The sequence below is a fragment of the Papio anubis genome, chromosome 8, assembly GCF_008728515.1.
Source record: "Papio anubis isolate 15944 chromosome 8, Panubis1.0, whole genome shotgun sequence".
Lineage (NCBI taxonomy): Eukaryota > Metazoa > Chordata > Mammalia > Primates > Cercopithecidae > Papio > Papio anubis.
Genome location: NC_044983.1, coordinates 23586632 through 23614261, shown reverse-complemented (window position 1 = coordinate 23614261; position 27630 = coordinate 23586632). Strand labels below are relative to the sequence as shown.

At 38.8% G+C, this 27630-nt stretch overlaps 3 protein-coding genes and 1 long non-coding RNA gene across 17 annotated transcripts in view; 2 read left to right on the top strand and 2 right to left on the bottom strand.

Annotated features, from left to right (window-relative positions):
* Positions 1–10583, top strand: part of KCTD9 (potassium channel tetramerization domain containing 9) — a 30213-nt gene extending 19630 nt beyond the window's left edge. For 4 of the 5 annotated variants that reach the window (XM_021942146.2, XM_021942148.2, XM_021942149.2 and 1 more), the window contains 6 exons: positions 1300–1367; positions 1455–1550; positions 2276–2425; positions 4337–4442; positions 5154–5287; positions 7811–10583. In XM_021942146.2, the coding sequence (XP_021797838.2) occupies positions 1300–1367; positions 1455–1550; positions 2276–2425; positions 4337–4442; positions 5154–5287; positions 7811–7927 (671 nt within the window). In that variant the 3' untranslated portion in view covers positions 7928–10583. Of the gene's footprint in view, positions 1–1299; positions 1368–1454; positions 1551–2275; positions 2426–4336; positions 4443–5137; positions 5288–7810 lie in introns of those variants that run through there. The other variant, XM_021942147.1, reaches the window with a different exon arrangement.
* On the bottom strand, positions 2329–11944 carry LOC116276343. The gene is made up of 4 exons (XR_004185780.1): positions 11828–11944; positions 9798–9834; positions 7187–7244; positions 2329–2442 (listed from the first exon to the last, which is right to left on the bottom strand). It is a non-coding gene; the product is annotated as an uncharacterized LOC116276343 (long non-coding RNA).
* On the top strand, positions 11421–18477 carry GNRH1 (gonadotropin releasing hormone 1). Of its 2 annotated transcripts, XM_021942152.1 has the most exons (4): positions 11421–11464; positions 14402–14543; positions 16057–16152; positions 18281–18477. In XM_021942152.1, exons 2-4 carry the CDS (start codon positions 14403–14405, stop codon positions 18320–18322), a joined length of 279 nt encoding a protein of 92 aa, XP_021797844.1. In that variant the 5' UTR covers positions 11421–11464; position 14402; the 3' UTR covers positions 18323–18477. The 2 variants fall into 2 exon arrangements, with proteins under 2 accessions (XP_021797844.1, XP_009210982.1); XM_009212718.4 differs by having other exon boundaries at positions 11446–14543.
* A 3525-nt stretch (positions 18478–22002) lies between these two features.
* The window catches only part of DOCK5 (dedicator of cytokinesis 5), a 235651-nt gene continuing 230023 nt past the window's right edge, over positions 22003–27630 (bottom strand). For all 9 annotated transcript variants that reach the window (XM_031669440.1, XM_031669441.1, XM_031669442.1 and 6 more), the window contains 2 exons: positions 27468–27571; positions 22003–26528 (listed from right to left, as the gene is read on the bottom strand). In XM_031669440.1, the coding sequence (XP_031525300.1) occupies positions 26424–26528; positions 27468–27571 (209 nt within the window). In that variant the 3' untranslated portion in view covers positions 22003–26423. The remainder of the gene's footprint in view (positions 26529–27467; positions 27572–27630) is intronic.

Sequence of the window (27630 nt, the reverse complement as noted above, 5' to 3'; positions counted from 1 at the left end):
TATGCTTTAAAACAATCTACAGTAATTTCACTAACACCAAAAAGTAGTGAGTGGCAGAGCTGGGATTCAAATCCACATTTTTTTTTTTTTTTTTTTTTTTTTTGAGACAGAGTCTCACTCTGTTACCCAAGCTGGAGTGCAATGACGTGATCTCCGCTTACTGCAAACTGTGCCTTCTGGGTTCAAGTGATTCTCCTGCCTCAGCCTCCTGAGTAGCTGGGATTATAGGCACACACCACAATGCCCAGCTAATATTTGTATTTTTTTTTTTTTTTTTAGTAGAGACAGGGTTTCACCATGTGTTGGCCAGGCTGGTCTCGAACTCCTGACCTCAAGTGATCCACCCGCCTCAGCCTCTGAAAGTGCTGGGATTACAGATGTTGAGCCACCGTGCCCAGCCTGTCTTTTGTATTTCTGAGGCTTCTCTGGATGTTTTAAAGATTTAATTCTAAACCTAGAATTAGAAACGCATCCTGGCTGCATTCCCTAAGAGTTCTGCTTTACTCAGATCTTGGCAAATTGAGAGCGTGGCCCACAAGAACCTCTTTTATAATATGTTGGGTTTCCACCTGGGATATATATCCGACCAGAATGGCATAATCTTTGGATGCCTCTTGAAGGGGAAATGTGGACCCTGTATGCCAGAGTAGTAGCCGGATGCTGTACCTTGGATGACCTTTGTTTTACAATTGTATTATCGACCATAGAGTTTGGTTTTCACAGAAAAGATTGTATTATTCTTCCCAAATAACGGCTTGTGGTTTTCGGTATCTACTTACCTTATTAGCTTGTGTTTGAAGGGAGGGATTATGTCTGATACTTTCTTTGTAATTCCAGAGTTCTAAGTAGTTTTTTACCAAGTCAACAGCCAACTGATTGAGGTCTTCTCATTTGAAAGATAATGGAACCCAAATGTATTCCCACACATTCTGATGATGTTTATTAACAGATTAGAATAAGTAAACATACCAAGTCATGTAAAGGATGTACATTGTTTTTTACCAAGTTAAAGTAAATGATAAATGAAACCTCTTTTAGTATTTACCAATATTTTTAAAATTTATTCTCCTATAAGATTTCTGAATTATACTTTTTTGTACTTTTTAAACTTTTATTCATTTCCATCATTTTCTGATTCATTATGTCAAAGATACTTGTGGCAAACATGTTCAGATCTGCTCCATTTAAAAAGTCAATTAAATGTTAAAATTATGTTAACTAATCGTATTTTACTAAATTTAAAATGACTGTAATACATTCACTAAATTAGTTGTTTCAGAATCATTTTTGTTCTGATAGGTGTGTTAGAAGAAGCAAGGTTTTTTGGTATTGACTCATTGATTGAACACCTGGAAGTGGCAATAAAGGTAAGCCTGTTTTTACATTAGCCACTGTTATATATATTGTAGCTATCTCCCAAAAGACTCCACTAATTTCTTAATATCTTTTTCAAGAATTCTCAGCCACCGGAGGATCATTCACCAATATCCCGAAAGGAATTTGTCCGATTTTTGCTAGCAACTCCAACCAAGTCAGAACTGCGATGCCAGGTAATTAACATGAATTTTACATGAATTACATGAATTATTTCTATCAGCAAAATAAAATTTTACATTCTTCTAGTGTTTTGGGGTTATTTTGCTTTATTTTTCTTTTATGTGCAAGATCTAATTTAATTATGGGTCATAGCATTGATTTAGTTCTGAAATGGTTAACCAAAAAGAGATGCAATAATAGCCTTTTTAAATTGCCTAATTATACCTCATGCAGCAGTTTATGAATAATGCATGGAAATTGCAGCAGTTTTTTAAAAGTAATTATTTGTACATTTGCAATATATGGTCCGATCAGTGGCAGGTACTTTACTTATGTGTACTGTAGCATTTCAGATTTTAAAGACCACAGTATTCATTTTTGCCTGATAAACTGTTTTGAATTATTGAATTAATAAAATAATTTAAATATAATTAGGTTTAAATACTTATTAGCAGGTATAGGACTAACAGGGATACCTCTTTAGAAACTTCTACACATAAATGAATTATAGCCAGGCTATATTCTAATGTATATGTTGATAGAGTTTCTTTTATGAGGAACCTATTTAAGGACACTTCTTTCATGTATCTAAGTCCATTTTGATCATGTTTTGTAATAAACTCCAAGTAACTGAACTGTCAATTGCTTCTAAAAAAAACTTGGTGGTTAGCTATAGTAAGTAAATTTAATACAAACAGACGATTTAATTATGGTGACAATTTGTGCTTTTTTATTTCAGGGTTTGAACTTCAGTGGTGCTGATCTTTCTCGTTTGGACCTTCGATACATTAACTTCAAAATGGCCAATTTAAGCCGCTGCAATCTTGCACATGCAAATCTTTGCTGTGCAAATCTTGAACGAGCTGATCTTTCTGGATCAGTGCTTGACGTAAGTATCATTTTAGGCTACAAGAGAAAAGTAAATGTTTAGTCTATTGAACAGTCTCAAAGAGCCTTTGAGACAGGAATTATAACTGTCTTTTATGGGAACTTTTACTTGAAAACAGATAATTTATTATGTTGATATAAGACTAAAGGGTCTGAAAGTGAAATGAATTTGGTTTTACAGGTTTGATATCCTTTATTAAACATAGACCTGTAAGGTTTAGCAACTAAAAAGAAATTAAATCTTGGAATTAGTTCCTGATCTCCTCAATATACTGTACTTTGTCAGGACTCGTATTTTCAGCAAATTATAAAGGTAAAACTGAAAGGAACCTTGAAATCTATTCAACCTCATTTCTGGAATGGGAAAATGTTACTGCTCAAGAATTATTTGATAGATATTTTGAAATAAATATGGTATGCATCAGTTTGTGGAAGTTAACATCTCAGTGGCTTTTTCCCTCTCTCTCTGTATATGTGTATATTTATATGTATGTATATGTATGTATTCATGACAGTTACCTGTGTTTATTTGAAGTTAGAGGGTAGATGCAGACCAACAATGAAATCTATTAATTTTTAACAACTTTTAAGTTCCTTACCACCAAGGCCCATGTCTGTATGTCTTTTGAATTAATACCATCTTGCTTTTGGTAGTCATTTATTGAATTATTGTAATTTGGGTTTTACTCATTAGCTGCAGCTTATTTCTCCATGAAGCCGTGTATCCGAGCTAGTAACAAAATCTACCAAATATGCATTTTAGTTACTTTCACTGTTCTTATTCTGTCTTATCATGAAGGGTCAGGTTAGTAACAAAACAGGAAAAAGACTAGCATCAAAAAAAAGTTTGAAGGACCTGGTCTTTAAATAGTGGAATGTCGAGAGGCATCTTTGTTTGTGTTAAGCCCTAAAAAAAAAGTTTGTCAAAAACTCTTTGAGATAAATGAACATAATTTAAAACTCTTGGCTGGATGAGGTGGGTCAAGCCTGTAAACCGAGCACTTTGGGAGGCAGAGGAAGGTAGATCACTTGAGGTCAAGACCAGCCTAGCCAACATGGTGAAAACCCGTCTCTACTAAAAATGCAAAAATTAGCCAGGCGTGGTGGTGCATGCCTGTAATCCAAGCTACTCAGGAGGCTGAGGCACGAGAATCACCTGAACTTGGGAGGCAGAGGTTGCAGTGAGCTGAGATAGCACCACCGCACTCCATCCTGGGTGACGGAGTGAGGCTTTGTCTCAAACAAAACAAAACAAAACAGCCTTAAAACATATATTTTCTACCATTTTACTCTCTGCCTTGCATTATGCATTGTGATGTGCCTGCTCAGGGTTGCTAATGTTTAGCCATGGTTGGTGCAGAAAGACCCAAAAAGCATCTTGTTAGTGTTTTGTAGCTAAATAATGCCTTTAAATGCTGGCATTCGTATTCTGACCTCTGACTTGAAGGCAGTAGTAGCATCTTAGAATATCAGTAATTTCACTTAGAACATTAAGATTCCCATAGTAATAAGAATATCCATACCCCTAACAAGTGTATGCCTTCCTTACCCATACATTTTGACTATTTCATTGTCATGCATAGGTGTGTTTATAAAAATAGAGATAGAGACGTCATAGTTCTGACTCTCCCAACTTCTTTATCTACACCATTATGTTTCATGTAAAATGAGCATGCTATTGTTAATTTGCATTTATTTTTTTAAAAACAGTTCTTTAAAAAAAAATTTCTTTCAAATGTTCCCATTTCTTACTGCGTTTGATTAGAAAAGCCTTTATTGTAAACAGAAAATAATTGATTATGAGTGTGTTGAGTTGAGCCTTTTCCCCTTTTCTATTTTTTGTTTTACTGTTTGAGCTAATTTGAACAAAATTATGAACCTTACCACCAGGACTTTTCTCTTTTCTTTGCAGTGTGCAAATCTCCAGGGAGTCAAGATGCTCTGTTCTAATGCAGAAGGAGCATCCCTGAAACTGTGTAATTTTGAGGATCCTTCTGGTCTTAAAGCCAATTTAGAAGGTGAGATCCTTTCTGTAAATACCTATTCTATGGAGGAAGCAGACTGTAAAGGAAAAAGCCCTGGAAAATAATTGTTAAGGGTGAAACAGGATAGCTGTAGGGAATAGGTTTCTTCTGTCATCATATTTGGAGAACTTCCAAAGCGGTAAGATACCTCCATTTGGTTTCAGCCAAATGCTAATCAAAACGGAGGACTCAGAAAAAATAAAGCCTCAAATATTTAATAAAGTTTTAATTGGAAAATTAAATATCAACATCTTAAACTTTCAAATGGAATAAAATATTCTTACACTGACCAAAAGGAAAAATTTCTTTTACATAAAGCCAGGGAGTTTATAAAAATCATTTTAAGATTTAATTTATTGTTTCTTAATTTGTTACTGTTTTATCTGTGACTGATCACTTTGTTTACTTGTATATTTAGGAGACTACTTAACCTTCATTATCATAAACCTGTAGAGGCATATTATGAAAGTGCTAACCATCATAAGACAGAACTAAATTTCTTCCCTCAAAAGTATCAATGAAAGCATTCTTTCATCAGTGAACTGTTTATATATATAAGTTCATTGAGAGACAAGATTTTAGATTCATTTCCAAAAGTCAAAAGAGACTGTCATTATTGACCTCCATTAAGTCATCTTGCAGTTTTGTTGAAGGTAGATAACTATATTTTTAAGTTAAACTACTCCCAGAATGTGTTCACTGTAGGTGCTAATCTGAAAGGTGTGGATATGGAAGGAAGTCAGATGACAGGAATTAACCTGAGAGTGGCTACCTTAAAAAATGCAAAGTTGAAGAACTGTAACCTCAGAGGAGCAACTCTGGCAGGAACTGATTTAGAGGTGAGTTCACCAACATTTTAAGAGTTTTTATTACTCTAGACTTACTAAGCATCTCATGCAAAATGTATTGAAATCAAAACAAAGTAGTTGGTTGGTAAAACTGGATTGGAAGACTCATCTGGCATTCAGACTAAGTTGATTTCATTTCTCTCCTTTTCCTTAAGTTTTTCTCAAGTAAATAAGTTTGATAGATGCATTATCTAATGTTTGTATTTTCCATAAAATTTAATTCTGAACAGAACTAAATGGGCTAGATTACTTCTTAAACTACTTGAGAAATTTAAATGATATCCAGGTTTGAAATCAGGTTCAGGAAGTCTATTTAAAATTGGAACCATATGTTTTTTGGTTTATCAGCCTGAGATTATAATTTTGCCTAGTCATCTTTTTCAAAGAATTGTATTTGTATGTCTTCTTAATTTGCCAGTTTAGCTAGCAGACTCGATAGCTGTTGATAGGTCTACATCAGCACCATCCAATAGCACTTTGTGCAGGAGGGACATGTTCTATGTCGGTGCTCTTCAGTATAGTAGCTACTAGCCATATATAGCTGTTGAGCACTTGAGATGTGGCTAGTGCAGATGAGAAATTGATTTTTAAATTTTATTTAATTTTAACTCATTTAAATTTAAGTAGCCACATGTGGCTTGTAGCTATGAAATCTGGTATAAATTGGATAGCAGAGAACAGTATGTCAAAATTTAGCTTGCTGTTTTTTTTCTTAATATTTTTGCCTAGATCTCTTGATAGCTCTCAGTAGCAGAGTAGCAGACCCCTTTCAACTTCAAGGCAAAAAGAATTGGCCTAAGATTATAATCCTATCACAAACACAATTATTTATTATTTATTACATCACTTTCACCTAAGATTATATTATTTTCCTTGGTTTTATGTACTCAGAGTGGCTTAGCAGCAAAAGCCTCCCTCTGTCTAACTGATTGCAAAGACTGATCAGGTTGACTATTGAGGGGTGAGCTGCTGACATTTGTTCTCCTAAGAGGTTACATTTAGTCACCCTTCTCTCTAACCATTGTCCCGTATCATATCCAGGGACTTAACTGGAATCTCTATCTTACCGCTCCGTGATCTCAAGAGAAATTAAGAAACAGCTTCAAATTGCAGTGGTTACACTATTTTGTACATCTGTCAAAACTCATTGTATTACATACATACCTTTGGGGCTTTAAAAAGAAAGGCAGTTCCTTGGTGTAAAAATACTAGGGCTAGGGAATGGAAAAATGTATTACACAATTTGATTAAGTAAAATCTTTTCAGATTAAAAGAAAAATAGTCTTCCCCCCATCTCATTCCTTTTGTTGTTACTGTTCTTGGATCATAGTAAAATTGGTTTGATAATATTTATTACCTTGGGGCCAGGCGCAGTAGCTCATGCCTGTAATCCCAGCACTTTGGGAGGCCAAGGTGGGTGAATCACTTGAGGTCAGGAGTTTGAGACCAGCCTGGCCAACATGGTGAAACCCCGTCTCTAGTAAAAATACAAAAAATTAGCTGAGTGTGGTGGTGAGTGCCTGTAATCCCAGCTAGTCGGGAAGCTGAGGCAGGAGACTCACTTGAATCCTGGAGTTGGAGGTTGCCCTGAGCCGAGATTGCACTCTGGCCTGGGCAACAAGAGCAAAACTCCGTTTTTTTTGTTTGTTTGTTTGTTTGTGTGTGTGTGTATATATATTTATTTATTTATTATGTTGGAATCCATTTTGTATTTTAAATCAATGGTCCCCAACTTTTTTGGCACCAGGGACTGGTTTTGTGGAAGACAATATTTTCACAGACCAGGGTCAGGGGTGGTTTTGGGATGATTCAAGTGCGTTACATTTATTGTGCACTTTATTTCTACTAGTATTACATTGTAATATATAATGAAATAATTATATAACTCACCATAATGTAGAATCAGTGGGATCCCTGAGTTTGTTTTCTTGCAAGTAGACATTCGCATCTGGGGATGTTGGAGACAGTGAGAGATCATCAGGCATTAGATTCTCATAAGGAGTACACAACCTGGATTCCTCACATGTGCAGTTCACAATAGGTTTCACTCTCCTATGCGAATCTAATGCCCTTGCTGATCTGACAGAGATGGAGCTCAGGCTGTAACTTGAGCCATACAGGGAGTGGCTGTAAATACAGATGAAGCTTCATCTACTGGTGACCTCCTGCTGTGTGGCCTGATTCTTAACAGGCCATGGACCAGTATCAGTCTGTGGCCCAGGAGTTGGGGACCCCTGTTTTCAATGTCTCATTTTAAAATATGCAAGAACAAGGGACATGCTTCCTCTTTAACCTTTGTTTATACATATACAGCCTGAACATTAACTAGAGGTAACAAATACAGATAGAATATCATCTTAATTTAAGGTGGTGTATCATCAGTTTTCCGGAAATTAAATGAGCTTTATTGTATAGGAACATTTTCCTAATCTGCCCCAGAAATCGTTTTGAGCAGAAACAGATAAGGCCTGAAATCTCCACATGAATTACGTGAATATTGTTTTCATCTTGCAGAATTGTGATCTGTCTGGGTGTGATCTTCAAGAAGCCAACCTGAGAGGGTCCAACGTGAAGGGAGCTATATTTGAAGAGATGCTGACACCACTACACATGTCACAAAGTGTCAGATGAGAATTTTAGGGGCTGGAGGAAGATATACAAGATGAAAATGTTTTCCTTATCACTTTTCTTTCTCCACCCACTCAGTTGTCTAGAAGAAATAACACTGTAAGGAAATTAAAAAAAAAACATTTAGAGGATTATGCTTGTTCTGAGCGGTGCATAAGGGAAAAAACTGACTTTTTTTCCATTTTCTGATTTTTAACAGAAAAGCACTCATTTAATAGATGTAGGGAAACTAGATATTGCTGCCTTTTGAACGGGGTAGGGGGGTTTACCTGGTTTTATGACCAGGAATAGTATCTATTATATTTGCTTTTAAATAGGCATGATGTGGAAATACCATCTTGGTTTGAGATGCATTTGAGGATTTTAATTTATGGAAAGCACAACATATGCAATTATATTTATTGAATACCTAGATGCAGTATGGATATTTAAATTGTTAAAACTTTATGAAAACTTGGAAAAGGTTGTTCAGGTTTATAAATAGCTTTAGTGATCCCTCCCCTCTTTAAATACCTGTCACACCACATGAATATGGTGAGATCAGATTCCCTAAGACTCTTTTCAGGTTCATTTTTAAAATGTTTACTTTTTAGGACAAAACAGTAGCTAAATTAAAGTAATATCCAGTTCTTACTGATTGAGACAGAGTGGAAAGAAAGACGTCGTTGTACATCACTGTCATTCCAAAGGTACAGTGGGACTCTGGATGGAGGAAGCACTTACCTATCACTACAACACTTATAAGTGAGAATTTCTCAGAATTTCATTCTAGGCAAGTTCCACTCAACACCAGACCAAGCAATTCTATTTACACTGTTAGCCTAGTTTTCTCATACAATCATCACAAGGATAGGAAGACACTTCAAAACCAAAAAACCAAGGTGCATCATTAATATTCATTTAATTCAAATACCGAATAGTTGACATAGGGCCAGCTTAGAAATAGATACTAAATCCAGAGCTACTGCAATCAAAGCATATATGAATGAAGATGGTAGAGTTGCCTGCTAAAAGGCAATGTAATATAATTGCAGCTAGAACCCTACAGTGGGGAATGAGGAATTTTAGACACACATTTGATTACAGCCACCAAAAAATATATGTAAAGTAAAAATAAAGGCATTTGGCTGGTCCAAGGTGTAATACCAATCAGTCAGCACCTGTGATTCTTCTACATATATATATATATGTTCTAAACAAATTGTAGCCCAATTTTCTTGAGTCATTATCTCTCTGCAGCAGCAGAGGAAGGGCCTGTACCTCCCTACCAATGACCTGGTGTCCTTATTTCTACCCCAAGAGCAGGGATATTAGCTGTGTCCAAATGGGTTCTGAATTCTACAGACTCATCAACATGAGGCAAGGAATCATTGAAAACCACCTGTGTCTCCTTTGGGAGAATGACATATCTTTAGTATTTACGTAGCTTATTCTTGTATATCTACATATGCAAAGCTTTCCTTAACAGTAAAGGGTACATATGCATAGTGGGAGGAGATCAGACCTTTACAGGTGAAGGAAAGCAACTTCAGAAATGAATTATTTTCTTTGCTTTATTATTTTTACCAAGACAGAGAAGTATTGTATTGAGAGATAATCTATTTTCATAATCAATATGTGCCTAAATTATATTTAAATCATTTCACTCTGTACTATATTTTCAGGAATTATAGAATGTGTTATTCATTCACTTAAAGGTACCTCTGTAGAAATAACCTAAAACTGCAGAAGGATCTGAAAGATCTAAACATGGTGTGCTTAGAAACTGCAGATTTTAGATCTAATGTATACTGCATTAATAAATGATATAAAGTGTTGAAAAGGAGTTTCTTCTCTTCCTTTTGAAAATCATCACTTTCCGTATTTTACTTACATTTCTTCAATATCTGTTGACAACCAGCCCTGTGGTTCTGGGTAACAAAGGAAATACAGTATAACTTAATTTGTTGTGGATTAGTCTTTTTGAAAGTACCATTAAATTTATTTCTTTAAACATGATTATTTTTATCATTCTTTTAAAAAACACACCATGCTAACAACACAAACCTTATGAATTCTGAACAAAAGAAAAGACTGCCTCCCCAATAATTCATTTAATTTGTTTGTGTTAAATTCATCACTCTTTAGGTGATGAATATTACCAGTTAGCTTTATTAGGCTGGATAAATAGTATGCCCCAAAACATTTTTTGCCTGATAACTAGGATAGAGAATTTTAAGGAGGGAGGAAACCGTCAAAATAGTAAAACTTCCATTAACCCTAGAGAGGAAACATGTCTGTACACATAGGTAAAAATACAGTTGTTGGGATGACAGGAAAAAGGTTTTAAATGTAAGCTAGCTAGATTATCTGCATTAGTAAAATTTGGTACTCAAGTAACTCCCTAAGCAATACTATCTATTGTAGTCTAGTTCTTTCAACTACAGTCTCAAGGAGATTCTAGTAGAAAATGTTGTAAATTCATTATTCTTATGAAGGGTTCAATCATAAATCAACTTGGAATATTTTCTCCATTTCATTTTATGACTCTTATGTGTATTGTAAATCTGCCCTATGTCAACTTTAAATCATCTTTAATATATGGAAAAACTTAGAATTGCACTAAGTCCCCAAGGAAGAATTACCTTTAAAATTAAAAGATTCATTACTACAAAGAAAAGTGGTTACATTATTTCAGTATAATGCACCTTATCCAAGGATTAATTCTCTGAAACCCTTTTACAACCTGATTAGACATGTCAGCAGGAGTTAACCTTAAGTGCTTCCTGCTGAGATTTTACATTAGGGCAAGAAAAGATTTTTTTCATCTGTCATTTCAGTGAGATTATGAAATCATTGCTGTAATAATTTTGAGGTGTTTTGATGTTGATGAAGCAGTTTTTTCTCTAAAGCCATTCTTTCAAATTTAGAAAAAATATGACAACTATAAAATCCAATTATTTAAACCCAATTTATTATATTTAACTTTTTGGTAAATTGACCTAACCATGGAATCCTTAAATGGTTTTAAGTTAGTCATTCAATATCAAAAACTCATTAATTACATCGTGGTTTGATAACCTATTTGGTGATATAGAAAGTAAGTCAAAACAAAGTTGACTCTTGCCTTGAGATCTGTGTGACCTAAGACAGTGCTAATGGAGACTTTAAGGACATACAGCATATTAATGAATTCATAGACCATGTTTGCGATGGTTAATACTGAGTATCAACTTGATTGGATTGAAGCATGCAAAGTATTGATCCTGGGTGTGTCTGTGAAGGTGTTGCCAAAGGAGATTAACATTTGAGTCAGTGGGCTAGGAAAGGCAGACCCACCCTTAATCTGGGTGGGCACCATCTAATCAGCTGCCAGCAAATATAAAGCAGGCAGAAAAACGTGAGAAGTCTAGATGGGCCTAGCCTCCCAGCCTACATCCTTCTGTGCTGGATGCTTCCTGCCCTCGAACATCGGACTCCAAGTTCTTCAGCTTTGGGACTCGGACTGGCTTTCCTTGCTCCTCAGCTTGCAGATAGCCTACTGTGGGACCTTGAGATCGTGTGAGTTAATACTTAATAAACTCTCCTTTATATATATATGTGTGTGTGTATATATATATTCTCACCCTCTAGAGAATGTTAATATGGTATTGCTGTATTCATCTTAATAATTTCAAAGCATTTTTCAAAAATTTAATCTCAACTGTTAGAAATAACCTACAAGAAATCGAGAGATAAGTGATTCACCGGACAATAGGCGTCACAAGTCTTAACTCCCATTTCATTAGTCCTATCCAGAGACCACATTTTCTGCTTCAGCAATACTTAGATGCACATCTCTCAGCAAATACAAATCAATTGGACAATTTAAACTAGCACTATTCAACCATAATGAACTCTTGCTGAAAAATGGTCTGTCCTTACTTGTATACTGTAGTGCAATGAGATTCCACTCTTCATGTCAGAATGACACGAGTCAAAGTGTCTAAAGGAAATAATTTAAATGGAACAAAGTCAAATACTTACGTTTTATGTTTAAATTCTCCTCCATTTGCAATTATACTTTAAAGTGTACTCCCTTCTCTATCCTATCATGAGGACTGGACAGACTCCACACAGATGGCTGGACAAAGCAAGGGACTTTGCTTAGATAAGACACCATTTCTCTTTACCCTGAAATCCCTGCAAATGTAGTTATTCCAGAGGAGACTGGGCAATGACTGATGGGTTTAGCATCCTACCTGCGGGGAAATTGCCAATCCCAGCTGTAAAATGAACAAATATCCAGTTATATTTGTTAGCCATCTTACAGTTTAGCTAACATAACAGGATTTACAGCCAATTATACATGAAAGTTTAATTCTGTGTCAGATAAAGTATATCTTTGATGCAGAAATAGAGGCAGCATTAAGCCTTACCTGGTTAAAAGGTTTTTGCTTTCTATTCATTCCTTCGTTCATTCATTCATTCAAACCTGTACTTACTGAATGCTGACTAAATGCCAGGGGTTTCTTAAGAGAGATTTAAATAAGATGGGATCTTTGACTATTATAGGTTTCAGCCTAGGGGTAAATTAGGGGAAGACAACCATGTGTATTCAAATAAATGTAATTAAGAGTAATGGGTGTGTGTGTGTGTGTGTGTGTGTTTTACATGCTTGTCCTGTGTAAATAACATGTCCACCGTTGCACCTCTGGGGTGGAACATCTATAAAATTTGGATAATGATACCCACTTTGCAGGGCTATTGTAATGAGTGCTCTTATACATGTGCTATTTATTAAATAACTATAATTTCTCATCTCTCTGTTCCCACTGCCCTTAACAATGATTTGCATATTTAACTCAATAAGCATCAACTGAAATGAGTTGGTCTGTTGATGTAAGTCTGCTCAATATGGTCTTGCTCTTGGTATAGGTTTCTTGCCTTTTTGATGCTTTAGAACTAGGCTTTCAAGATAAATCAAGCAGGGAACCTGATGGGTAGATGAGGGAATTTTCAAACACGCACTGATTTAGGATCCTACATGAACTTGGTATATAGTGTCACTTATTTATAAATCAGATTTTTAAAATTGGAAGCAACTCTGTGATCATCTAGTCCATCTAGTCTACACCCTTCCTTTTGCAAATGAAGAATCCAAGAGCCAGAAGCGCCCAGACATCCTGACTCAATGTCCTATATTTATTGTGTAGCCTCCTTTGTGGAAGTTATGTATGCATTTGACTTCACTTAATCTAAGACATCTATTTTCCTTGAACTTTCGATAGGTCTGCTGGTTTCCTCAAGGGAATCCAACCTAGTTGGATTTTAATCTCTTTGAATTGTGGCCTCAGCTATAACAGTTTTAGCTGAGGTTTTAATGGCTGCACTTAAGTAAATTTAACAGATACACCAGGGGGTGTTCCAATTACATACACCATTAAAGGGCTTTCTGTGAGGATTTTTTAAAATTACCATTAAAAAAAAAAAAGCATAGTCCATGTGCAGTATAATTTACCAGCAGGAAACATTTCAATGTCCTGGAAAAATTCCCTATAAAAAGGAAGATAGGAAAACAGAAAAGTCACAATACTCAACCTACTTCAAGGGAAGCTTGGGATCTTTTTGGCTCTCTGCCTCTAAACAGGTAAAAGGCTTTGTATTATTTCTAGCACGAGTTTTTCCTTTTTAGATTGCATGCTATTGTATGTCTACAGGGCATTTGACAGCCCAAGGGCTAAATCCAGGTGTGACGGTATCTAATGATGTTCTGTTCTTCACTGTCCTTGCCAGCACCAGCCATAGAGATCCAGGCTTTGGGGAATCCCACAGCTTATCGACCAGTGTTTGATTTAGTCTTTAGCCTCTTTCCCATCAAATGAAAATTAACTTGGAGACACATTTCATTAGAAAATTAGAGGCCCCCTTGGCTAGGAAGGCATTTGGTCGCGGACTAACTACTTTGAACAGTGTTGAGTCCTGAGCCACAGATGGTCCAGCCAGCAGTAACGCTAGGAAGACTGAAGGATAAATAGAAAAATGTCATTGGTACCATGGGGTAGCCATTTAATGTCAACCAATTTTATATTAGCCAGAGATTTCTAGTAGGAGCTACTTTCCTTAACAGATGGCTCAGTTCTCTTTATCTCAGGAATGAAAGAGGTGAAGACCAATCCACGACGGGGAAAATGTTACGGCAAAATGGTGAACTTGATAAGGGATGAATTACGGGGTTTGGATAACCAAACAATAAAAATAAAAGTATAGACTGTTTTAGTACTAAAAAGATCCTGAACATGTGAGCTTAAGTACTCATTTTGTCCCCAGTGGCTAAGGAACTCAAGGCAAGCCAGCAGGTGTCTGTGAGTTTCAGTGTCTGTGTATAAAAACTGTGACTCTGACTTCTGTCTTCTGCAGGGTTAGTGATATAGATGCTAGCTTTTTCACTAAAGAGGTCTTTTAGTTTCTACTCAACCTTGTCTGCGTCTAATTTGATTGTGCATTCATGTGCCTTAGAATGGAGCCAATTCCAAAACTCCTAGCTGGCCTTATTCTGCTGACTCTGTGTGTGGAGGGCTGCTCCAGCCAGCACTGGTCCTATGGACTGCGTCCTGGAGGAAAGAGAGATGCCGAAAATTTGATGGATTCTTTCCAAGAGGTAAGTTTCTCTCAGCTTCAAAATAAGACATAGCAATTTGATTCAATTTAACTATATTAAACATTCAGGATGAGCCCCAATGGCAATATTCTATGATGTTGTACCCTAGATACTCCAGCTGAGATAAGGCACTTACAAAATAGAAGTCCCATTCCTACTTTCGGTTCAGACAGGGGCTAAACAAAGAGCTGGAAAAATTCCAAAAGAATATATTAATAGCAACAAGTGTGAGATAGCACGTCACATTCTGAGTGTATGGGATTGCTAAAGGAATTAGAAACAATGCGATAGGGTCAAGGTCTGTATCAGAAGATGATTCTTTGGGATTTTGAAAGAAAACGTTAGAACTTTGTATGTGTTTTTCATTTCATCTTTTAAAAATATCTGTGATATTAGATCAGTACATTTTTATAATTTATAAATGAGTATCCTTATCAGGGATGCATGCCCTATCATTTCTTTTCACTGGTAGGGGCATTTAAGCAAAGTTGGAGACTGGTAGAATACAGGAATTAGCAAACTCAAGATGATAAAATAACGTAGTAGAAAACATGCTGATTTAATTTCATATAGATTAGATGATAGAACTGGCACCAACACTAACGTGAGGTACTTGCTTTTTTGTTTTCTGGGGTTGTTTTCTGAGACAGGGTCTCACTGTGTTATCTAGGCTGGAGTTCAGTAGCACAATCACAGCTCACTGCAGCCTTGACCTCTTGGGCTCAAGTGATCCTCCCACCTCAGCCTTCTGCATAGCTGGGACCACAGGCATGCATTATCACACCCAAGTAATTTTTAAAATTTTGTATAGAGATGGGGTTTCCCTTTGTTGCCTAGGCTGGTCTCGAACTCCTGGGCTCAAGGGATCCTCCCACCTTGGCCTCCCAAAGTGCTGGGAGGATTTTTATTTATAAAATACGACCACTCATCAGGGTCATGTAAGGAAAGAAGCCATCTATGTTAGCTGATTAACCCGAAAAATAACGTAGGGCTGAGAAAGGAAAAAATTTTAAATCATTTCATTATCATTGGAAGGAATTATCTCTTTTCTGAGAAATAATAAAGATAATTTAGTATTAAAGAAGACCCAGAATCTGAAGCCTCTTCTCTGCAGGTTATACATGAAGCAAATCTCATTTAACTATGACATATTTAGTAAAACCTAGAAAATAAAAACCAACCCTTTTTACAACTCTAAAAAACTCTTGGGGTTTGTTTTTTGGGGTATACTGACTCTCATGAGGCTCAAAACGCCTCCCTCTTGTCATCTTTAAGGGGAAAATATGATATCTTCTTACTGTATCCATGATTTGCAGATCCCCATGCCATTCTGTAGAAATGTCAGATGGCAGATCTGTGTCCTTAAAGTCCCTATGCTAATCCTGCAACTTTCCCAGTCCCCCTCAGCCCCACATCCCCCTTGACCCCACTCTCCACGATTTTTTGGTGGAAATGGAAAACACCATTTCATTTCTTTATCTCCATCTCAAAGAATCACATTCTCTTTCTTCAGATAGTCAAAGAGGTTGGTCAACTGGCAGAAACCCAGCACTTCGAATGCACCATGCACCAGCCACGTTCTCCCCTCCAAGACCTGAAAGGAGCTCTGGTAAGTTAAAGTGATCATACCATGATCATAACATAGAGCTCTAGAGGTGGATAGGCCTTTGGGAATCACTCAGGACAGCCACCTCCCAGCCACTGCGGGGCTTACGTTCCTGACTTCTGTGTTACCTCCTGTGGTAGGACTGTGTTTCATGACAATCCCAGTCAGTGGTTAGACAGCACTAGGGGCTGAAACGTTTTTTTGTTTGTTTCTGAAGTTGAATTGAAATCTCTCTGTAACTTTTATCTGTTAATCCTGGCTCTAGCTTTTGGGATAACCAACAAAGCAAATTTCTTCCCACTGCTGCGTTTCAGTTCACGTAAAATCAGCAAACCGCCTAGACTACTCCTCTCTAGGCTCCTCCACAGCCCTCCACCTGATCCCGCAACTGCACTTTATCTTACATGGTTTTCCAGAACCCTGGGGAATATACACATGAGAAACACTACTCTAGATGGGTTTTTTTTTTCTCCTTTGGGATGAAAAATATCAAACTACTAAATTTATAATTTAGAGAGTGATGGATTTGATTTCCAGTTTCCTGATAGGACTATAACCACCTCCAAATTCCACCCCCCAAAGTGGAAATACACTAATCTTATTAGGTTTTTGATGAAAAAGTATAAAGAGAATTGAATGTATCAGTTGAATCTTTTTCAAAAAATATTTGTTGAGACAGGATCTTGCTCTGTTGCCTGGGCTACAGTACAGTGGTGCAATCAATGTTCACCATAGCCTCAACCTCCTAGGCTCAAGTAATTCTTGAGACTAGATTAGCCTCCCTAGTAGCTGGGACTATAAGCCCTTGCCACCACACCCAGCTGATTTTATTTTTTAATGTTTTGTAGAGACAGGGTCTGTGTTGTCCAGGGTGGTCTCGAAATCCCAGCCTCAAGTGATCCTCCCAAAGTGCTGGGATTAAAGGTGTGAGCCACTCTGCCTGACTTAAGTTGAATCTTGGATTTGATGTGGATATTCTCTGATCTCTATTGTCCACTTATTTGTGGCAATCAGAAGGCATTACAGTTAATTATCAGTTATGCCTAGGAGCTCGGTAAGCCCAAATAAATCATATATAAAAATAAGCTATAATTTTGTCTACAGTGACTTCAACTTAATATACCCACGGACAAAGAAAAAAGTGGGCAGATATCATTACTTCCTTTCTTTTACTTTCTTTTTTTTTTGTTTTGAGACGGAGTCTCACTCTGTCGCCAGGCCAGAGTGAGGTGCAATCCCATCTCAATGCAACCTCCATCTCCTGGGTTCAAGTGATTCTCCTGACTCGGCCTCCCGAGTAGCTGAGATTACAGTCACGTGCCACCACACCCAGCTAATTTTTGTATTTTTAGTAGAGACGGGATTTCACCATGTTGGCCAGGATGGTCTCGATCTCTTAACCTTATGATTTGCCCACCTTGGCCTCCCAAAGTGCTGGGATTACAGGCGTGAGCCACCACTCCCAGACTATTTCCTTTCTTTTTCTAATTTTGCTTACTGCATTACAAAACTGGCAAGCAGTGAAATTTGCCAAACATGACATTATGAAGAAACTGAAGCAAAGACTGGTTTAATAGCAAAGTAAATAACCAGACTTTTTTTCACTTCCTTCCTCACAACTCACTCTTAAACTACTAATGTAGATTTTATGTATATTAAGTAGCTTAAAAAGACCCAATCAGCCAGGCACAGTGGCTCATGCCTGTAATCCCAGCACTTTGAGAAGCCAAGGTAAGTGGATCACTTGAGGTCAGGAGTTCAAGACCAGCCTGGCCAACACAGCAAAACTGTCTCTACTAAAAATATAAAAATTAGCCAGATGTGGTGATGCATGCCTGCAATCCCAACTACTAGAGAGGCTGAGGCACGAGAATCATTTGACGCCAGAAGGTGGAGGTTGCCATGAGCTGAGATCATACTACTGCATTCCAGCCTGGGTGACAGAGTGAGGTTCTGTCTCAAACAAAAAAACAACAAACCCAATTTATCATGTCTCTCTAGCACTAACTGGAGTACAAAATCAAACAGACCAATTCCTTCTAGACTGATATTTTAGAAACTAAAATGTCAAAAATGTAATGAAATTCAGCTGGTAAAGTCAGTCTTGATATATTTGTTATATATTTTTCAGGAAAGTCTGATTGAAGAGGAAACTGGGCAGAAGAAGATTTAAATCTATTGGGCCAGAAGGCATTACTAACATGGCTTGAGTATAATTCTGACATTGAAAATTTATAACCCATGAAATACCTGTAAATTGTGTGAATTTCAGAAATCCTTACACCAAGTTGCACATACTCCATAATAAAGTGCTGTGTTGTGAGTGAAGTGGCATACCTGGTTAAATCTTTCTCCAATTCAGAACTCCCGGGGAAGGGGTACTGTAAGCCCAAAAAAGGGAGCCCTCCAGGTGTGTATACAGGTGGCAGATGGGAGGGCAGATGAGATAAAGTGTCTGTTGTTGACAGCAGGGATCTCAGGCTCTCCAGCACCCCTACCCTGCATCTGCCCACAAGCAGAATAGCCACACTACTAGTCCAGCCAGAAAAAGCTGATTCAGCTCCAGTTTCTATGGGATTATAACTTTATCTTTGACTATACTCTACAGAAGTTGAGGTGGGGCCACAGCCAAGGCTTTCTCCCACTTGGAAAGAAGTTCCCTCCCTTGACTGTCTCCAAACCCTTTGAAAGTTTAGTGGAACCCAAGTGAGACCTGGAGGTAAGGAGGAGGGGGCCTCCAAGGGCTCCTAGTCCAGTGCTCCTTCTGGTCCCATGCAATCTGTCCACGTGGTGTACACTGAGGGTTGGGACTGAGACCTAAAAATAGTAAGAGTGTTCTTCTGCTTGATCTGTTTGATTTTAAGAAACACAGTGGAGTACACAGACTGTTGGAGATGGGACTCTTGTTCCCATGTCCTCTGGTCAGATAGCATTGCCACCATTCTTTCTCCAAAAAGACCAGGAGCAGGCTTTGTGCTAGATATGTGCACAGATATTTTTACTAACCATCGTAAGAACCTTGGATTGTAGTTAGTATTGGCTTTGCTTTAAAATGAGGAAACTGGGGCTCAGAGAGTTTAGGAGACCCAGCCATGTTTGGTTCCATGTTCACTGTTCCAGTATTGCCCTATGATGAGCAGCCAACACAACTGGACTTTGGATGCTGGGTTATTTTGTCCATTGGAGCTGAAACAGGAAACTAGGGTTCATAGGTCACTGTAGATTTAGCAATGACTAATCCTCCATAAGGCCCCAGACACTATGACACTGATGTTCTCATTTAGCCGCATAACTTCCAAGTGGCTATGAGACCATTGGAAAAAAAACAAATTTCAGATAACTTGCCCAGTGTCTCAGTAACAAACTGACCTGTCAAAGGTCTAAGCCCTTTTCCTCTTTTAATCAAATGAACTCGCCTCCCTACCCCCTACCCTGCTCCCTCAAAAAAGGAAAGACTTATGCTAAGAAATCTGAAAGGGGTGAGAAACATCCCGTGGGGGAAAACCGCCTCTTTTTAATACAAGTATTTGCTACTGCACAATGACAGATTTCCCAAATACCTCCATTGGAAGAGTCTCTAAAGTGGAATCAAATAATTTCTTCACTCTGTCTTTAATAAAATTAGGCTATGATGTGATCCACAATCTGCTTTATGAAACAAAAGCAAAACTGCACTCTTTCACTAATCAATACATGTGAGCAAGATGAGAGGCTTCCATTAGCCAATTACCCAGTGACTACATATATATATATATATATTTTAATGAAAACAGTATACTTTACAATCTTCACATTACTTAACACATTAACAAAAAGCAACACACCCACTTAACTTACACATCCTGCTTGAAGCATCAGATTTCCTTAGCCAAAGTTTGTCTTTGGGACAGTTTCTTTAGGGCCAGCTGCAGGCCTCCCTTGAATGGGATAAAAAGATGTCATCCAACTGCCTGATGCTGATGTTAGAGGCTTTCAGGAGGTACCCTTGATTCTCAAATGGCCCAAATAACTAAGGAGAAGGAGGAGAGTGAAAATGGCCAGTTGGAAGCTGAGCATGGTGGCTCACACCAGTTCTAGTTACTGAGGAGGCTGAGGCATAAGGATAGCTTGAGCCCATTTCGAGGCTGCAGTGAGCCATGATTGCAACACTGACTTTAGCCTGGGCAACAGAGTGAGACCCCATTTCGAAATGAAAATGGCCTCCTTATAAAATCATAAACACTTCCCTGAATCTGAAGACTCTAACTCATCAATGTAGCTTTAAGAAAAAAAAAAAAATCCTAAGCCTTTTATAATAAAGGGTAGGGAAACATATCATTTAATGAGATGAGTTCTCAAATGCATATGGCTTTAAATGATCAAGTAGTAAAAAGAATGGTTCAAAAATACATCATTTTAGCAAAACTTTTAGAAGTTGCAGTAGCTTACAGATGACTAGAAAAAAGCCAAGAATCACTGCATAAGATAATAGCACTTAGATCTTGACAGAGGAAGACACTTTATAGTATTTCTCAATGGGGATCTTAGAGCCAAAAGATTACCCAGATCTGTCAATTTAGTATTTAGGGCCCAAATTCTGTGCTGTTTTCAAGAAGCATGATTCTTATAAATCATATGAACACAGTGAAGCATTATTGCTTCTAAAAAACAAAGTACTAGAACACTTTTTTTTTCTTTTTTTTTGAGATCGGGTTTCACTTTGTCACCCAGGCTGGAGTGCAGTGGCATAATTACAGCTCACTGCAGCCTTGACCTCCTGGGCTCAAGTGATTCTCCCACCTCAGCCTCCCAAGCAGCTGGGACTACAGGCAGGCACCACTGTGCCCAGCTAATTTGTTTTTATTTTTTGTAGAGCCTTGACTTCCCGGGCTCAAGCAATCCTCCTACCTCAGCCTCCCAAGTAGCTGGGACTCTAGGCACGCAGCACTGTGCCTGGCTAATTTTTAAATTTTTTTTGTGGAATCAGGGTCAGGGTCTTACTCTGTCACCCAGGCTGGAGTACAGTGGCATGATCAGGGCTTACTGTTGCCTCTACCTCCTGGGCTTAGGCAATCCTCCTGCCTTGGCCTCCCAAAGTGCTGAGATTGCAGGCTTGAGCCACAGCTCCTGGACAGAACACTTTCTTGGGGGTTAAAAATTGTAAGTTGTAAGCTCAGGACTAAACAGTGGTGCTAACTAATACGAGCGTGACTGCCCCTTTCCTCTCTCCAACTTGACCCACCACCAGCAGGGATTTTATGAAACACACTTTAAATACCAATTTCCTAAAGTCTTATTTCCTTTATGTGGTGGTTTTCCAACCTTGGTCTAGCATTGGAATAACATGGGAGGGACTTTAAAGAAATGTGGATGCCTGGATCTTACCCCCCACCCTTAGAAATTCTGATGTAATTGGTCTGGGAGTGGCCTCTCCCCAGTGATATAAACATTCAACCATTTTAGAACCAGTTCCTAACCTTTTCATGTAAGTTATTAGATATCCCCTTTAACCTTTTTATTTCTTTCTTTACCTGTCTAAATATCTGTGGGGAATGGGTAAAGAAACAGAACCTACGTACATTAAATGAATTGCTATCAGAAAATTGTCAGCCCAGATAGCAAAAAAAAAAAAAAAAAAAAAAAAAGACAGAAGGGTGAAAAGAACCAAGTGGTTTGTAATTTTTCTTATTTCTGGGCAAAGATGACTCCAGGGCCCCACAGTGCAGGTTTAACCTAATAGGACCTGTAAGGAAACAAGCCAGAAAAATGCTAGGTGTGATGTGTCATGAAAGAGGCGTGGGTAAGGAAAAACTGCAAAGTTCAGGAATGATTTCATTAACATAAGGGCAATAACAAACTAAACATACAATAAACTTTAAAATACATTTCCATTTTTAATTTAAAAAATAAATAACAGCAAATCTGAACAAAATTTTCCTACTTCAATGCACATCTTCCTAACTGTCCGTGTTTGAAACCCAGATAGCAACAAAATCATGGCAAAGGCATTTTGACAAAGTTTAGATGAACAACTCACAAAATATGGCTAATAGTAGATGAGTTTGACCATCTGATACTGCAGACTAACCTTGGCTAGATCCTAGGTGTCAGAGTGAAATCATGAATTTCCTTTTGTAGATTAGAATTGATAGTCCAACTCTCAACCCACCCAAACAGAAACTTACCTTTTCCAATTTAATTGTAAAAGCCAGACATATCATTGAATGAAGGTATCTAAGAAAGTGATATTTATCAACTTCCCAAATGATACAGAGAAGGAAAGCATAATTATTAAAATGAACCTAAAGTCTAGGTACAGTGGGCCAGGCTGGTGAAACCTGAGACTACTATGGAAATTGACATTGTTTATAAGATGTTGCACAAGTTATGGTAATCTGTGTCAATATTTCAATGTGTGCTGGATTATTACTGGCATATTCATAATTTTAATGTCCACAAATCTTTTTATCTTAACAGCCAGGGTATGGCAGGGTCAAAGCACCACTTGGCATGATAAATGGGACAAGTATAGTCCATGGACCTCAAAGCCTTTGTACAGAAAATTAAGTTTCCTTCAAATCCTCCCCCTCTTTTTGTTTACCGAGAATAAAACCAGCTAAGGCTGAAGGAATTCTAAACCTCTGGTAGCTTCAAAATTAAAAAAAAAAAAAAGAGAGAGAGAGAGGCCCAGGAACTGACTACAAATTGACTCTTTAAAAGGTACACAATCTTTATAGCCTTGTTTTATGGGTGGGGTTTTTCTCCCCTTTTTATTATACCTGAGAAGTATGAGAAAGGAAGCCACAAATTTGAAGGGCCTTCTAAATACCTTTCGCAAAATGGCACCATGGGCATGTGGGAACCTTCTGGGGTGCTGAAAACAGTGTGTGTCTGTATCTTAGAGGCAGGGACATGGGCAGATCGCTATGTGAAAATTACCCATCTGCATGGCTAAGATTTGTACACTTAACTATATATGAGTTCCATCTAAATTTTAAAATAAGAAATTAGCCAGTGACCTAGGGGCAACTAGAGGAGAAGGACTCTTCCAGCTTGGAAAGAGTAAATAAAGGTAGATTGCTTTCCCAAAACCTGCTTTACATCTTGTTTTACATTATGAATTTGCAGTGTGGCTGCAGTTTTTAATGGGTTTCCCTGGCAGGAGAAAATGACTGCAATTCTGGAATCAGAGGGTTAAGGTGGAAGAGGAGGAAGCAACCCATGGCCCAGCAGTCTTATTTAGGGTTTCATTTTCATCTAGTACCACTCCCTTTCCAGTGCTACAGCACACCACAGTGAACTGTCTTTGTATACTGGGGCTGTTTCCATTGAACACACTCAACCGCTACATCCCAAGGGACTAGTACCATGACTGGCATTCCATAAGAACTTGATATATGTTGAATACAACAATTCTTTTAAAAAAAAAAAAATCTTAGAGCAAGTCAAGTCACTAGAACAGAGAGAGAAAGAGAGGAAATAAAGATTTTAAAACACCTCCAACCATAAAGCAGTGTTCACAAAAGTTGTGACAATTTTAGGGCTAATTTCAATGCCTTTCAATACTCCAGAGTTCTTAGCAAGAAAAATAAAGACCAATTCTTTCTCTTTTTTCCTCCTTGCTCCTTATCTCTTATATTTAATGTAATCATGAGGTGTTTCTTTACAGTCATCCTCTTTGACTTCAGGACAGACATCAACATTACTTATGAATTTTGTCAAATGTGACTCTTCCCACCCAACAGCTTCCCTAAAAAATGAACCTTCCATCATCCGCTGTAATCTCTTAGCCACAATACTACCTGGAATCCCTTTTGTTCAGGCAGGAGAGAGCTATTATTTCCATTAAGGTGGAAAGGAAATCATATGGAATACGTTCTATTAAAAAGAGAAGGTATCCAGACAGTGATGTATCCTATCTTCCCAGCCTCTGCTCAAAGACGAGGCTGTGGGACTCATTTCTACTGCTCTGGAAGGAGAGCCTTGAGGTTTGGTTTTTTTGGTGATCCAGTTTATATCTTTCTATTTTAATGGCAGCCCAGAAAGTAGAGTGTGGCACACAAATCCCCTCTAGCCGGTCTGCTGGGTGACTTCTCAGAAGTCGTGCCAGGCTCTAGGTAAGCCCTACATATCTTTCTGTTGCCTCCTCCTTTCTCTACAGCTTGAGTTCTTTCCATTTAAAATCCTCTTGAGTTCTTACTAAGTTTGTCTCTAGTCAAAAATATTCATGTAAAAGGCTTCAAAGGAAACCACCATTTGGAGAAGGGCTACATGTGCAGAACTAACTTGCACTCGCATTCCAAACTACTTTGGAAGAAAAAAAAAAAAAGTATCAGTAATGCTCTTAAGAGAGTTCCAGTTCCTACTCAGGCCTAGCAGAGAAAAGCAAGGACCATCAGGTGAGTACCTCTTCCTTCCCATATTTAATCTCATTGAAACCTCACAACAACCCATGCAGGAGGCATTATCCCTGTTCTGGAAGGTGAGAAAATGAAAACTCAGATAATTTCAAATACTTTGTGTGAGTTTGCAAAGTTAATAGATGTCATAACTGGGATTTGAAACCAAATGGGTTTAATTCCACCAAATAGGTTTAATTCCAAAGCCCATGATTTTTCCATGCGAGCACACTGCAGGTTCTACTGGGTGGGGGTAAAGGATAACCTTTTCCACACCCCTTCTAGAATCTGCAATACGCATTTCTTAAGTAATGCCTTGGACACCTCTGAGAGCTTTTTGCTTCCTTGACCCTCATGATGAACTGGTAGTTCTCTCCTAAAAGGGTGGCGGTGAAACAGGAAACACAGACGATAGGCGGGCAAATGCCAGCTCTGGCAGCGGAAATGGAAATCTCTTTCTCTGTTCTCTTCTCCTCCTTAGTGGAAAGGACTCTGGGCAACGTTGTGGGAGAGACTGCTAGCAAGTTTCCCCCAGTGTTGACCTTTGCATTCACAGTCAAAAAGCTTTCTGCTTTGCCACAAATATCTAAGTAGCATAGAAATACCTGGGACATTTCAAATATTGTTCCAACAGGGGGTAAATATTAAAGAGTTTGTCAGAGTTGTCTTCTAGAAGTTACCTGGGTATAGCCTAATTTAGCAAGCTGGGTTATTAGTAAGAATCTGTAGTACAATTTTCTATGTGTAGCCTCAATTTCCTCATTTACTAAATAAGGAGGCTGGTTGGTTGATCTTTGAGGCTTCCAGCTCCAAACGTCTAAAACTTCATGTGGCTATTTATGTATGTAATATTTGGTCACCTAAATCACTCCATTTTTTTCTTCTGAAAGGAGTACTATTAGTACCATTAGCAAGCAATCAAATTAATTCCACAATCAAGAGGAATAAATAATCAAAGAGAAATATTGCACTGTGTTCTCCAGGGTAAAATCAGGTAGCAGATGGGGCTGCTGAGTCATCCAAATGGGTTCTGGAAAAGAAGCTGCTGAATCCAGACTGGTAAGTCCCTTGTAGCCAGTGATTTGCGCTCAGAGGAGGTAATAGGACAAAAAAAAAAAAAAAAACAAAAAAAAAAACCGTATGTGCAAAAGGAAGAGCTTCAAAGAAGTCCATAGGGAAGGAATGACTGCGGTGCCATGAGGGTCATTAGTCAAGAGTGTGGTGAGACAGGGAGACGGCAGCTTTCCTGTGCCACAAGAAGATGGGAGTTGGGTGGACACAAGAACTCAGGGCTCACATTTGAGTCCATGCTCTTTCAATGACAGCCACACATACCTGAAAGCAGCCAATCTCCATTAAAAATGTGTGTTCTTTTCCTCAAAGGAGACACGATAGACATCAGAAAGATAAGATTATTTCAGCTACCAAAGTGTATTTGATATCCATCTCTTCCAAGATGCGATATGGGATGGGATGGGTGTGTCCACGTGAGAAAAGTACCTAAGTCTCCAGCACAGCTTTTCATAAAGCAACAAATCCTTCCGAGGAGATTCCACCATCAATGTGGAAGAACTTGTCCAGGCTTGAGCAGACCATCATGTCTCTGCGGTACAGGCTGACATTTAACAATGCTGAATGTGATCTCTTCTTTGAGAAATTCAGAGGCTGTGACTGATTCTGGAATTTCATGTGGACTGGAAGGGAGGTGGCATGGCCTCAAACTTCTATCAAAAAGAAGCTTTTGGAAGAACATCACCGGTTTTGAGCTGGTAAACATCATCCCAGATCAGGAAACGCAGCCAGCAGGGAGCCCCGTGGAATGAGGACATCGGCTGGAGGCCAGTTCTCAGGCAGCAGCTGTCTAAGGCACTCGGTGTTGCAGAGAGGGCAAGATCCTTACTGGGATCCAGGCTCGGAAGTAGGGATGCCAGACTTCCGAGCCTTTGGAGGTGGAGGGGGTGGTGCTTTGGCTTCTCTTCGTGCAGGCAGTGGGGGAGCGAGCTGCAGAAGCAGAAACACAAAATTAGAAGCAGGTCTTAGCTTTCTTCCTAATTCTGCCTTCTCCGCCCATTTCTCATATTCTGCTTTAGCTTCTAATTGATCTGAGTTTATCTACACAGGCTTTGCAAAGTGAAATGGAAAACTACACTGATTTGTCCTCGTTTCCCGTGAGCTGATCAGACACACACACACACACACTCTCTCTCTCTCTCTCTCTCTCTCTCTTTCGCTGCTATATCCCCAACACTTGGGTTCCTGGTGTATAGATAGGAGGCACTTAGAAGTCATTTGCTGAATGAATGAAGGAAACCCATCTAAAGTCATTTCAGAATGACTGTCCTTTACTCAGAAGTAAACTCTTCAAATGTGAAACAGAGGGCTGGGGGCAGGCAGTGGCTCACACCTGTAATCTCAGCACTTTGGAAGGCTGAGGTGGGGGGATCACTCGAGGCCAGGAGTTTGAGATCAGCCTGGGCAATACGGAGAGACTCCATTTCAACAAAAGATTAAAAAATTAGCTGGGCATGGTGGCACATGCCGGTAGTCCCAGCTAACTGAGGGGCCAAGGTGGGAGAATCACTTGAGCCCAGGAGTTCAAGGCTGCAGTGAGCTATGATCGCACTATTGCACTCCAGCCTAGGTGACAGAGCCAGACCCTGCCCCTGCCCCCCTGAAAAGGTGAACTAGAACTCATGGCTTATTTCACAGGTACCCAGGACAAGGTACAGAGAACACCTGCTCTACCTTCATCATCTGCTTGAATGTCTGTCCTTCCCATTGAAAACTTCTCTATCTCCTGTGGTTTCAGGAACGAGCCAAGGATCAACTGCAGTGACAGGTCTATGAGCAAACCTGCCCACTAAAGAGCCGGGAAAACCTGATGCTGCCTTCCCAGGAGTGGCGCTCTCTGGCCACAGTTGCCAGCTGTGATTTCCATACCTCAGTGGAGTTCCTCTGGCTGCCCTCATAGGGCTTGCTTTTGGGGGGAGGTGGAGGTGGGACAGGAGTGGCCGCGATTCCATCTGTCTGCAACGATGGGGAGCCTAGAAATGACACAAAGTGCAGGCGGGCAGAGAGAGGCACTGAGCAAGAAAGCTCATGG